Source organism: Pogoniulus pusillus, chromosome 40, assembly GCF_015220805.1.
Source record: "Pogoniulus pusillus isolate bPogPus1 chromosome 40, bPogPus1.pri, whole genome shotgun sequence".
NCBI classification, from domain to species: domain Eukaryota; kingdom Metazoa; phylum Chordata; class Aves; order Piciformes; family Lybiidae; genus Pogoniulus; species Pogoniulus pusillus.
The window spans coordinates 260,506-273,019 of NC_087303.1; the positions used below are offsets into that span (position 1 = coordinate 260,506).

The window sequence follows — 12,514 nt, forward strand, 5'->3', positions numbered from 1 at the left end:
GTGGCTCTCTTCCTACCTGCAAAAAAACAAACAGACAACATCAAGAGCATCATTAAGAGTGGTGAATAATTCATGACACATACCTCAGCCCTCCCATCAGCACAACACCTGGGAGCAGAAAACACTTTTCTGTGATGTGTTACTTATGGCAATGTCCTCGCTCATGGCTTTGACTAGAAAGTGAAGGCTTTTTGCTCCGATGTGGCTGACTTCAGCTGCCACTTGCTGCTTTCTGTGCAGCAGCTGGGTAGCAGCTGCTGCCAATTCCCACTGCTTGATTCAAAGGCTCATAAAAAGCAACATAAGCTGTTTATAGATGCAAGATTAGATTTTTAGCTTCTGACTGTGTTATTCCTGCAGCTCCCATTAAGGAAGATCTGGGCATCTCGTGTCTTTAATGTGCTATCTGTGCTTTAAGCTATTAAAGGACCATGGTGACAGGCTGAGGAAGGACACTGCTTGTTGCATGCTAGCTCTGGGGTCACGTTTGCCCTTGCCACCACCGAAGCGTTGACTCCTGCAGAGGAACGTGCTGATGCAGACAGGAATTGAGCAGAGGAGAGGAGGGAGACCTGCTTGAGCCTGCAGAGGAAATCCACAGCAGAGGCTGTGATGTTCCTGCCCTGGCAAGCTAGGAGGCTGCACTCTCGCTGCTGCATGGAGGGAACAAGCCTTGTGTTTGAGCCTCCAGCTCCTGCACTGGCAGGAATGACACAGTAAATTAAAACCAAAGAGACAGACAGGGAGAGAGCAGTGGGGAAGGACAGAGAGAGACAGAGGAAAAGGTGAGGTCTGTGTAATCCAGCCTTTGGAGCACCCTGGGGGAAGACTCAGCCATGCTTTACTCTGGGCACCTGCTCTGTCTCTTTAGGATAAAGCAGAGCTTATTTGTACCAAAGCAGTTTAGAATGATACACTTGACTAGGTGTGGTACAAACTTCTCTGTCTCTACAGCTATATCCCTTAGTACCTCTATAGATACTTACCTCTCTATCTCCACTGCTATATCCCTCTACATGTGCCTCCATGCTCTGCCTCCTCTGGAAAAGCTGAGGATCCCAAGGAACAAGAGGCTTCAGCCCCATGGACATTTACAAAAAGCATTTATGGATGCCAGTGAGTGACCCCACGTGCAGATCTACAAATCAAGATGTCCCAAGACAGTAGTCAATGCTCTGTCCTTTTATAGCTTGGATGCTTTACTTGAAGTCTGGGAGACTCTGAAGAGAGGTAAAAGTAACCCCTCCACATTCTCTCAGGAGAGCCTGTGGCTGCATCTCCTCAGACTGTGATAAGACAGAGACTCATACCAAAGATGGTCTGGATCTGAGGAGGGTTAGGGCTGTGTCCTGTCAAACGGGAGCCAGACGGAGCCAGCTTTCATCCTGAGGAGATATCAGCAGAGCCTGGCAGGGCAGCCAGATCCGAAGAGTGATGAGCGTGGTCTGTGCTCCTTGACAGGCTCCCTTGGACTTGCAGACCCACACATACACGCACTGTCAGTGCCATGGGCCTGCAGGGATGGCAGGCACCTCACCCTCTGTGCTAGGCAAAACGACTCGGGTCAACCCGACAGCAAGCCAAGTGTGCACCCCAGGGGGAAAGCACCGCTCCGTGACCCAGTTTCTCCTTTGTCTCGGGTCAAGGACTGAAGAAAGCTGTGCCTTTCCACACCGACCTGCTCACGCCCTGAGAGCAAACACCTGCAGATATACTGGAGCGATAACAAACCTGCACATAAGCTTTTCAGACATGGGGAGAAAGACTGGCACAGAGGAGGGGAAGCAGCAGGCCAAGCACTCCTTCCTCCACGCAACTTTGCAACACAAATACCACACGGAACTTTTATTCTCAGCCCCACGCTCCCATAAGCACTCCACAGTGCTCTGGCAGTGCCACAATTCATCCTTCAGACTGCTGAGTGCAAGTGGCAAAGGCATGAGAAGAGCAGGAGAGCAGTCTGTGTGCCTGAGTGTGTGTGTGTGTGCTGGGGTGGTTGTGTTGTAGGAAGTCATGGAGGGATTTGGAGGACAAGGGCAGCCACTGCTAGCTATGAGTGGCTGCTGGTAGCTTTAATACACTGAAGTTTGGTTGTGCATCTTTACTCCTCCTTTTGGGAGAGTGCTCTCTGTTCCAGATGTGGCACCTTCAAGCAGGGTCAGGTTTGACATTTACAAATCGCCTCCCTTGGCCCACCTGGCAAACTGCTCGCTCCACTCCTGGCTGTGTTGGCAGCACCTGGGGAGAGCCAGCAGCACACATCCACCAGAACAGCCCTGCCCTGCGATGGGGACAGGAGCTGGGTTGTGCTGCCGCCCTATACTGGGAGCAGAGTCAAGGGAACCAGCAGCTGAAGCCCAGCACCGGGGGCTGGATTGGCACTGGGTGCAGCAGGCCTCTGGTTATGGTGGGAGGCCACAGTGCCAGTACCATGAAGGATGCTAGGGCCTCCTCGCAGCCCCTCAAGGACACTCTCAGAGTCAGTTTTTTTCGGTACATAGGTCAAGTATTTACCTCGCAGGGCGCAAAGGTGACGTGGGAGATGAGCCCCTTCGCAGGGGGCTGCCCCACGGCCTCTCGCTCCTGGGAACAGCGCTGAGGGCTTGAGCCAGTGACCGCCCTCCGCCCTGCGAGGCAGAAGCTCCGTGTTCTCTCCACATGAAGCCGCCCGTGTGGGCAGCGTGCGGCCCCAGCTACCTGCCGCTGCTCGCCGGGGAAGACACGGCCGGGCCGCGGGCGCAGCGCCACCGCTCGGCTATCTCCGTCTCCATTCGGGCGACTCCGCCAACCCCGAGTTGGCTTGGCTTACGATGGGCGGGCTTTCCCAGCTGCTTTCCGCCAGCGTTCGGCTCTTTCCGCCTAAAGCTTCGGGCATTTCCGGCAGACCGCTCGGGTGCTTCCGCTGCCAGCTTCGGGCGGACTCGGCCGGCCTCGTTCCTTCCCTCCCCGCCGCCTGCCCCGGTAACGGTCGCTGGGAGTTTAAATGAGCAGGGGCCGGGCCGCGCCGCGCCGTCGCCGAGACACGCACTGAGGCGGGGCCGGGGCCGCCCCGCTCCGGGCTCGGCGAGAGGAGGAGGTGGAGGCCGGCGAGAGCAGGATGACGGTGCTGCAGGAACCCGTCCAGGTACCGACCCCTGGGCGGCACAGGCTTGGGCTCGCCGCCGCGTTCAGGCCCCAAGGCCCGGCTCGGCCTGGCCTGGCAGGGGGAGCCGGGCCAGCCGCGCCGCCGTCTCGCCGGGGGAGGCCTCCCCGCTGCCGGGCCCTGTCCTGTGGCAGGGACCCCTGCCCCGGTTGGGTCGCTCGTGGTGGGGCTGCGGGCCCCGGGGTCCCCCTCCGCCAGTGGAAGCGGGCTTGGCCCTCGGGGCTCACCGGCTGCTCTCCGCTGCCAGCCCGGGCTCCTCCGCCCTCTCAGCTAGGAGTGTGTGGGGCTGCTGGGCTCCTCACTCCTTCGTGCGTCCCATCCCCAGTCCCTGGGCGCCTGTGGGTCGGAGCTGCCCTCGCCCTTTTGCCCCTTTCGGGCCCCGGCGCGGGGGCAGCCGCCCTCCCCGCGGGAGGTGTCGGGCTCCGGCGGCACCGCAGCTGTGTCGGCTTCCAGAAAAGGCCCTTTCAGCTCTCTCCGTAGATCTCCTGGGAGACCTGTTGATACCTCTCTCTTATCTCGCTTACCTTTCCTGCATTTACTGCTGTTTGAATTATCAATGCTCACAGCGTGCTCGGCTCCGTGCGTGCCGTGCAAATGAAGGACGTTTCTTCGTCCTAAGGAGGTACCTTCAGATTGATGGGAGACCTAGGAGAGAAAATAACGTAGATTTGGGCTTTCTACCATATTTTAGCCATACTGCAGTTACCATGATGGGATTCCTGTTCTTGCTCTCAGTCTTCCCTTCCAAAAGGCGAAATTCACGGAATTAGGAGTTGCTTTTTCTTTTCACCTTTCCTGTCTGCCTGTTACTCTATGCTGTCATCTTCGTTAATCAGTCTTGTTCACGTTCTTACTGTGTTCAGCTTTCTCACAGGGTGGGTTTTTCTAGCTGTGTTGGGAGTCTCTCGCTGGCTCAGTAGTACACGGTGGTGTTCTGTAACGAATACAGTCAGACACTGGCGTCGTCCCCTAAGGGAAGCAGTGGATTTCCCTCACGGACAGTTTTAAGATTCGCCTTCTCAGCCAGCTCATTTCAATTCTACTGCTACCTAGAAAGGTTGGATGAGATGGTCTTTGGTGTTCCTTCCAACCTGGCATCCTGTGAATACTCTTGCTTGTGGCTCTTCTCTACCCTTATTAAAAGGTGGGAGATGAAGGAAGACTTCTCCTGTGGAAGACCACTCTGCTTGTATGACTCTGTGCAAGATGGTGACACTGATGGCCCTGCTATAGACCAGGGCTTTGTGTCCTTGATGCCACTGTTCTGCTCATCTACTCTGAGCATGGGTCACTGTGGTGCTAGAAGTGCTTTTGGCCAACTGATCTGGAGACAGACTGAGAGGGCTGGAGTTAGTCTGGGGAAGAGAAGGCTCAGAGGAGACCTTATTGTGGCCTTCCAGTATCTGAAGTGGGCTACAGGAAAGCTGGGGAGGGAGTTCTAAGGGTGTTGAACTGGGGGAAACAGAGTAAAACTAGAAGTGGGGAAATTCAGGTTGGATATTAGGAAGAAGTTCCTCAGCATGAGACTGGTGAGACGCTGGAATGGGTTGCCCAGGGAGGTGGTGGAAGCCTCAGCCCTGGAAGTTTTTGAGACCTGTCTGGATGTGGCTCTGAGCAACCTGATCTGGTGTGAGGTGTCTGCTCATGGCAGCAGGGTTGGAACTAGATAATCTTTGAAGTCTCTTCCGACCCTGGCAATTCTGCAGGGGTCATACCCATGCCACTGCTGTTGCACTTGGAGCTGGACTGGTGTGTTGCACTGGTTGGATCCTCTAGGAAAACATGGGGTTGCAATAGCAGAGGAAGCAGGAATGCACTGCAGGGTGTATGACAGGAAACAATAGTTAATGTTTCTGGTACTGTGCTAATGACACGAACCAAGTGGAAAGTACTTGCTATTCTAAGAGTTCCCTGACAGAAACCTGCAGTCTGCTTTCATTTGGCAGAGAGGTAAAGGCCTCTCTAGTGTTGTTCTCCACTCTTAAGTGTACACCAGCTTGGATGTTTTCGTGAGGCTTTGCTGTGTGGAGTTTACCATTTGGATTGATTCTGCCTGCTTTCAAATGCCAAATAATTCCTTTATCAGTGGCTTAGTTTTGCTGCTGTTTCTTGCTTATAGCAACACTGGTAAGTGTAGGATTTGTTCTTTGTCATGGCCTTGCTCGTGTTGTTCCTTTTAATGGTGTGGAAGCCACCAGCACCGTCCAAATGTCAGTGCTTGAGTTTTGCCCAGGTCTGCTGGTGTAGCTGTAGTGCTCTGTGCCGTGGCTGTGAGCAGTGGGAGTGCTGCACTACAGGACCTTTTCAAACCAGCTCCAGCTCATTTTCTCCAGTGAGTGGTCTGCATTGTGCAGTACCCGTTAGGTGAAGTGAGTCAACTTCTGAATTCCCAGTTTCTGGAGGCTGTGTGCACAGCTCTGTTCTTCTGATGATTTTTTTCTTTTAATGCTATGATTGGGAAAATTAGCACAACTCCTCATTTTGTCGTTGCAGAGATTTCTTTCTCTGTACTCTCCCAGTATTTCAGATGTCTTCCTTACAGTAATATGCAAAGCACCATAGATAGGTAACAGCATCTCAGTGTGTCAAACCCACCACTTATAAGGCAACATAAGTGCATGAAATTTGTGTCCCAAAAGGCATCTTGTGCACTCATTAGATTTTTACCAACTTTTCCTTTAAGTTTACACAAACAGGCATCTGCTGTTCCTCCTGATGCGGTCAATTTAAGGCTCTTCAGCTCAGACAAACCTTGTGTCCTGAGGAACAGGCTGGCTGCCTTCCAAACAGTTCTGGAAAAAAAAACATCCTGGAAATAAAATCAAAACTTCTCTTGGAACTTAGCTTGAACATTTGGATGTTCAAGGTTATCATCTGCTGTTAACCACTTGAATGGTGCTTGCACTCCAAGGCTGTTGTCATGGCTGGAGACCTGCAAAGCTAACGTCTGCCTATTTAACAGGCAGAGTTTGCATAACTAGGAAATGCAGCACAGCTTAGCACACAAAAGTCTCCTCCTCTCTGCCCACCCTGAAGCCATAAATCACGAGAGGAACTGCTTGGCATGTCAATAGACTGCAAAGCTTTGAAGAGAATTTCCAAGGCTTTGTAGCTGTCAGAGGAGAACACCTATCTCTTAAGAGTCCTGTGGCTTGGATGTGAAGTGACACTTGGACAGTGCACAGGCTTTTCTAGATAGGAGAGGAATTGATTTTATTTCTTTGCTCTCTGAGGAAGGTTCTCTGCAGAGCTGGGAGTTTTATGGCAGTTCTGGAATTGCCTGCTCACTTTACACGTGCAAATGAACTCCAATTTAAAACGAGTGACTAGCACCTGGAGCTTTATGTGGTCTGCAGACGTGCTTAAATAAAACTTTGAAGCACTTCAAGCTGTGCACTGGCAGCCCAAAGGGCCAACCAGATCCTGGGCTGCATCAGGAGAAGTGTGGCCAGCAGGTTGAGGGAGGTGATTCTCCCCCTCTACTGCGCTCTGGTGAGATCCCACCTGGAGTACTGCATCCGGTTCTGGAGCGCCTATTAGAAGAGGGACATGGAGATGCTGGAGTGTGTCCAGAGAAGGGCCACGAGGATGATCAGAGGACTGGAGCACTTCTGCTATGAGGACAGACTGAAGAGTTGGGGCTGTTTAGTCTGGAGAAGAGGAGCCTCTGAGATGACCTTCTTGTGTATCTGAAGGGGGCCTACAAAAAAGTTGGGGAGGGACTTTTTAGGCTATCGGTAGTAACAGGTTCAGGGAGAATGGAGCAAAGCTGTAGGTAGGGAGATTCAGCCTGGACATGAGGAGGACGTTCTTCACCGTGAGAGTGGTGAGAGCCTGGAATGGGTTGCTTAGGGAGGTGGATGAGGTCCCATCCCTGGAGCTGTTTAAGGCCAGGCTGGATGAGGCTCTGGCCAGCCTGATCTAGGGTAGGGTGTCCCTGCCCATGGCATGGGGGTTGGAACTAGATTATCCTTGTGGTCCCTTCCAACCCTGACTGGTTCTATGATTCCCTCCTGTCCTTGTAGCCCTTGGATCAGATATTGCAACCAGAGCTGTTTGCATGCCTTTGAGGATGCTGCTGCTTGAGGTTTCTGTTGACAGGTTCTGCGTAAAAGCTGTTAACTGCTACAGGGAGGAAACTAAGACTTTTTGGATTGTGTCTGTGTTTGTACTGTGGTGTTCTCCTCTGAAGTAGGTTGGGATGAAATTAGTTTTTATTGGATTAAAGTTTGGGATGTTTTTTGCTTCAGACCATTCTTCTGGTGTGGTTTGGCAGTTGTCATGTGTTGCTAATGCTCTGTAGGTGCATTGAACTTCTGTTAGAACTACTGAATTACTGCTTTGTAAAGAAATTGTTGCTGCTTTTCAACATTTGCTTCCTAAAAGGGGCACAAGACATCTTTTTCAGCATTTGAGACAGTCACAGCTGAGACATCTACTCATAGAAAACTGTTACTTCCTAGGTATGGCCAATTCCCTGCCACCTTCCCTTCCTCTTCCTGCCCTTCTAGGAGAGCCTATGCAAGGATCCAGTCTTCATCATCTCTCTGTTGAAGGCATGAGTGTCCATCTCACACCTTTTGGGTAATAAAATGACAATTGTTACCTAACAGGGATACCACCAACTGACTTCTTGCTTACTCTGGGCCTCTAATCAGCTGTGGTTGGTATTTGAGCCAGTGTGTAGTGTAACTTGTACAACGTGGCTGTGATATAGCCAAAAAAATCGCTCATTTCTCCTCTTAGCTTTTGGTAGGATTGTTCCTGACAGCTTGCTCTTCTTTGGGGAAGTCAGAGGACATTGATTTCACCACCCTCAGCCGCTCCATACTTTGTTTTATAAGCACACCAGGTTACATCACAGTCCAGACTGTGTTTTTAACCTAAAGGTGGCACAACTTGGATAGATTGATCTAAATGTCACTGGTGACCTGGTGAAGGAAAAGCAAAAGGAGACTGTAGGCTGCTCTAAGTTGGGTATGGCCTGAAAGATTTTAACAGCCTCCTTCTGCCTTTGTACTTCTGTTCGGTGCTGCCTGCAGAGGCACTGAGCACTTGGAGCTTATCAGGGCGAAGGGGAGTGATCACTTCAGGCAGGCTCTGCAGCTGAACTCCTATGAAGTGTGGAGTACAGCCAGAAGGAAATAAGGAGGTGTTTGGATTATTATAATCAAACCAAACTAAGAGAATGAATTCTGAAATACTTTGACATGAGCTTGGAAGTACTTATTGAGACTCTAAGAATATTGGTGGGTCCTAGTGATAGTATCTCTGGAGTGGTTTTGTGTGTGATTTTCTATATAGTAACTGGAAACTCTGTTGTGTACTGTTCATGGAGACTGTGTAGGCATCCTGTGAAGAGAACTTGCACATTTTTCACGCCCTGAGTTTATCAAGTTTGTGTTGGAAGCAGTAGCATATGGTGCATATAACTCTGCTGTTTGAGTATGTTCGAGATGAAATTGGCACTTGACTTCCCTATTGGGAGTAGTGTTACAGGGCTCTGCTTCTCTGGCTTTGGAAGATTTCTGCTACTTTCGGAGTACCTGATAGGTATCAGAAGCTAATTCTGTTTGTGTTTGGTTGCTGATGAATCCTGGCAAAGCAATAAATCGCTGAGCCTGGAGTTCATAAGTTCAGCTCTTGTTTGGATCAGTAATAATAAAACTACTGCAAAATGGCTTTTTGCTTACAGGAAGCTGCTTTGGAGCTTGAGCAGGACCTCTGGCTGGGAAGGAACTTGGTCCTCATATGAGCCCTGCTAACCTCAGAACACAAATCCTGATAATCAGCACACCACTGCTTTTGGGGAGAAAAGGCTGAAGGCATCTTAAAATGATAATTTTTTCCCATCCCACTCCTCCTTTACAGATAACAGAAGGGGTTTTTGTTTGATCCAAAGAAAAATCTGTTGTGGAACATCCATACTCCAGCCCTGTCCTTTAGCTGGGCAGCTCAGCTAATGGAGACAGCGGTGCAAATGGTTGTAACTAGAGGGACTTCAGCAGTGCGCATAGTTTGTACTCATCTGTGTATATTTCATTTGCATTTCACTGCAGGTGTGCCTTTTTTTGAGCACAAATGTTGACAGTTCCAAACTCTTGAGTTTGGTGTTGAAAGCAGGTAGCTGGTTTGGACCAAGTATTGGGTAAATGAGCAAAACGGAGAAGGAGGTTGCCTCCATAGATACCTGTATATCAGAGAGTGGCTTAGGTTGGAAGGATCTCAGAGATCATCTGCTCCAACCTCCCTGCCATGGGCAGGGACACCTCTCAACTAGACTCAGCTGCTCAAGGCCTCATTTAGCCTGGCCTTGAGCAGCCCAGGGAGGAGGGTGCCTCCTTGGGCAGCCTGTTCCAGAGTCCCACCACTCTCATACTGAAGAGCTTCCTAAGCTCCAGTATAGCCCTGCTGTCCCTCAGCAGCTCTGACGTCTCCCTGGAGTCTTCTCCAGGCTGAACGACTGCAGCTCCCTCTGCTCGTCCTCACAGCAGAGGTGCTCCGGCACTTGGATCATCTTTGTGGCCTCCTCTGGACTCACTCCAGCAGCTCTGTGTCCTCTTTATGCTTGGGACACCAGAACTGGACCCAGTAATTGAGGTGTGGTCTCACAAGAGCAGAGTAAAGGGGAAGAATCACTTCTGTCGACCTGCTGGCCACAACTTGGCCATCTCATTCATTCTCGTGTGGTACCTAATTAGTGGCAATAAAGAGGTGGCTGATGAGCAAAGACACAAAATACCACTGCAACAAAAAGCAAGTCAGACGTGTTCATCTTGGGTGTGAAGGGGATGCTGATACCTTGTCAAGTGCTAGGTGTCCAGCACACTTAACAACTTACAGTCTCTAACCCTGAGGTGATTTCTAGTCCTGCTGGCTTTTGGTTGGGCATCTCTCAAGAGGAGATAGTTTTAAATGGGGTTTATCCATAATGCCATTAAAATGTCTTGGGCACCCTGACTTTTCTACCACCTCCCCTGCCCCTTCTGAGCACAGATGAGAGCAAAAGAGCAAAATGGAATCGACTGGTGAGCAGCTGGGGGGTGGGTTTGGTTCTTGCATCTGCTCAACATGGTGGGTGGTAGTTTGCAGTAGTTCACGCTCAGTGGTGCACCAGGCTGACACCTGGCAGTACTTGGAATGTTTTTGGTGTGTGTTGGCTGAGCTCTGTAGATAGTTGTGCGAGCAGCAGTCTTAGCTGGGTTGGTGACTTCAGTGCTAAGATACTCCTTTGTAGTGTCTGAAACACCTGGAACTTGACCTGCGTGTTTCTCCTTCACCATTTTTCTTCTGACTCCAGTCAAACAAAATTGAACTTTGCCTTGTGACAGAGCTGTTGAGTTTTGCGTTCTCAAAGCTCCTCTCTAAATTTAGACTTCTCTTCTTGTCTTGCAGGCTGCTATATGGCAAGCGCTTAACCACTATGCTTACCGCGATGCAGTGTTCCTTGCAGAGAGGCTGTATGCAGAAGGTATGTACTTAGCCAGGAGAAAATGGGCTTCCCCCCAGGCATTTCCAGTGTTAATTCCAAATATGGAGTTTTGGAGCCTCTGGTTCTGCTTTGTTTTATTCCTGTTTTGATAATCTTAGCTTTCTGCTTGGGGAAAGAGAAGGAATGTCTCACAGTGAGGCTGGAAAATCAAATCATGTAACAGCAGCAATGTTGGTTTGTGGTAAGAACTCACAAAAATGTGAAATTCAGAGCTGTGTGGTTTAGGTTTAGTGTTTGCAGTGATCTGCAAAGGATTTTTGGTCACTTTGAGCATTGCATATGCCTTGCAAAGGCACTTGAGAGATGCAGTACCCAAATACCATGGATTGTATTGATACTGAAAGCTGTCTTTGCCTTGGATATGTTGGTTGGTGTGTTGGCTGAAAGAGAATCTTGTGAGGAGAGAACAGAGCAGGGAAAATGAGACAGTGAGAACCACAGAATGGCTTAGATTGGGAGGGACCTCAGAGATCATCTACTTCAACCTCCCTGCCATGTCAAGTGACAGCTCTCAGCTAGACTTAGCTGCTCAAAGCCTCAAATGGGAGCACATGGAATGGGCCTCTCTTGTTTAGTTCCTGTTATTTATCACTTCAGTGTAATGCTGTCAGCTTGAGAATGTCTTGGATGCTGAGCAGGCAGCAGTAACACAGATCTGTACTTTGCCAGGCTCCTTCAAAGACCCTTTTTTCTTGTGTTCTAGTCCTTCCTCCTTAACCTTTCTTCCATGATCTCAGATAAGATCTTTCTTCTTCTTTCTTCTGGATGCTGAGGTTCATATTTTCTCTATTTTAAAAGGTACTGTCCCCTAAAGAGGGGAAAAAACCCTCCAACCAACTCGACCCTGAAGCTGAAATACAAGCGCAGTATAATTTCTTGTGCTAAACAACTTGAGCTTGTAATGCAGATGAATCCCGTTTTGTGCTCTGTGTTTTATAATCAAATGCTTTGCTTTCGGTGTTTGGTTTTTTTTGCCTGTCCATGCCCACAATGGAAGCACGCACCTAAGTTTGGAGACCTAAAGACTTTTTTCCTCATGTTACTGTTACCCACAGAACCTGAGGTCATCCATGTGGTGTTTAAATGAGGAGTGTTGTGTAGAATATTAGAGAACCTTATAATCTAGATGTGTATAAAGGCAATAGTGTCTTAGAAATCACAGGACTGTCAGAATTGGAAGGGACTTGGAGGATCATCCAGTTCCAACCCTCCCTGCCCTGGGCAGGGACATCTCACACTAGATCATGTTGTCCACAGCCTCATCCAGCCTGGCATTAAAAACATCCAGGACTGGGGCTTCCACCTCCTCCCTGGGCAACCTGTTCCAGTGTCTCACCACCCTCATGCTAATCTAAATCTCCCCTCCTGTAGCTTGGATCCATTCGCCTCTGCCCTATCACTACACAACACCCTTAAAAGTCACTCCCCAGCTTTCTTGTAGCCCCCTTCAGATACTGGAAGGCCACAATAAAAGTCTCCTCAGAGTCTTCCCTTCTCCTAACTGAACCCCAGCTCTCTGTCTGTATCTCCCCTGAACACAGCACACTGAGAAGCAGAAGAGCAATACTGGATTGAATGTCATTGCCGAGGATTTATAAATGAAGAGAATTCCCCCCCTCCCTGTTTTTTTTTTTTTTCTCCATCAGCCAAGATACAAATATGTGACTTGATAGTGAGGCTATCTCTGCAGAGTAATGCTGTGCAAGAGTGCTTCATGCAGCGTCACCAGTGGCCAGCCATGCCGGGAGGCCAGCACGTGTGCTGGCACTGGCTTCGGGCAATTAACTGCTAACAAAACAGCTGGCTTCTGGTTAGAAGTGGTTATACTGCAGAGTTGAAGCTGCTGAACTTCAATGCAGAGACTCCATGTTGGCAGCAGC

General features: G+C 49.8%; 1 protein-coding gene across 5 annotated transcripts in view; it reads left to right on the plus strand.

Annotated features, from left to right (window-relative positions):
- The first annotated feature begins 2,944 nt into the window (after positions 1–2,944).
- CDC27 (cell division cycle 27) overlaps positions 2,945–12,514 on the plus strand; it is a 42,492-nt gene continuing 32,922 nt past the window's right edge. For 2 of the 5 annotated variants that reach the window (XM_064174721.1, XM_064174722.1), the window contains exons 1-2: positions 2,947–3,124; positions 10,538–10,613. In XM_064174721.1, coding sequence (XP_064030791.1) covers positions 3,098–3,124; positions 10,538–10,613 — 103 coding nt within the window. In that variant the 5' untranslated portion in view covers positions 2,947–3,097. Of the gene's footprint in view, positions 3,125–10,537; positions 10,614–12,514 lie in introns of all 5 variants that reach the window. The other 3 variants (XM_064174724.1, XM_064174725.1, XM_064174723.1) reach the window with 2 other exon arrangements.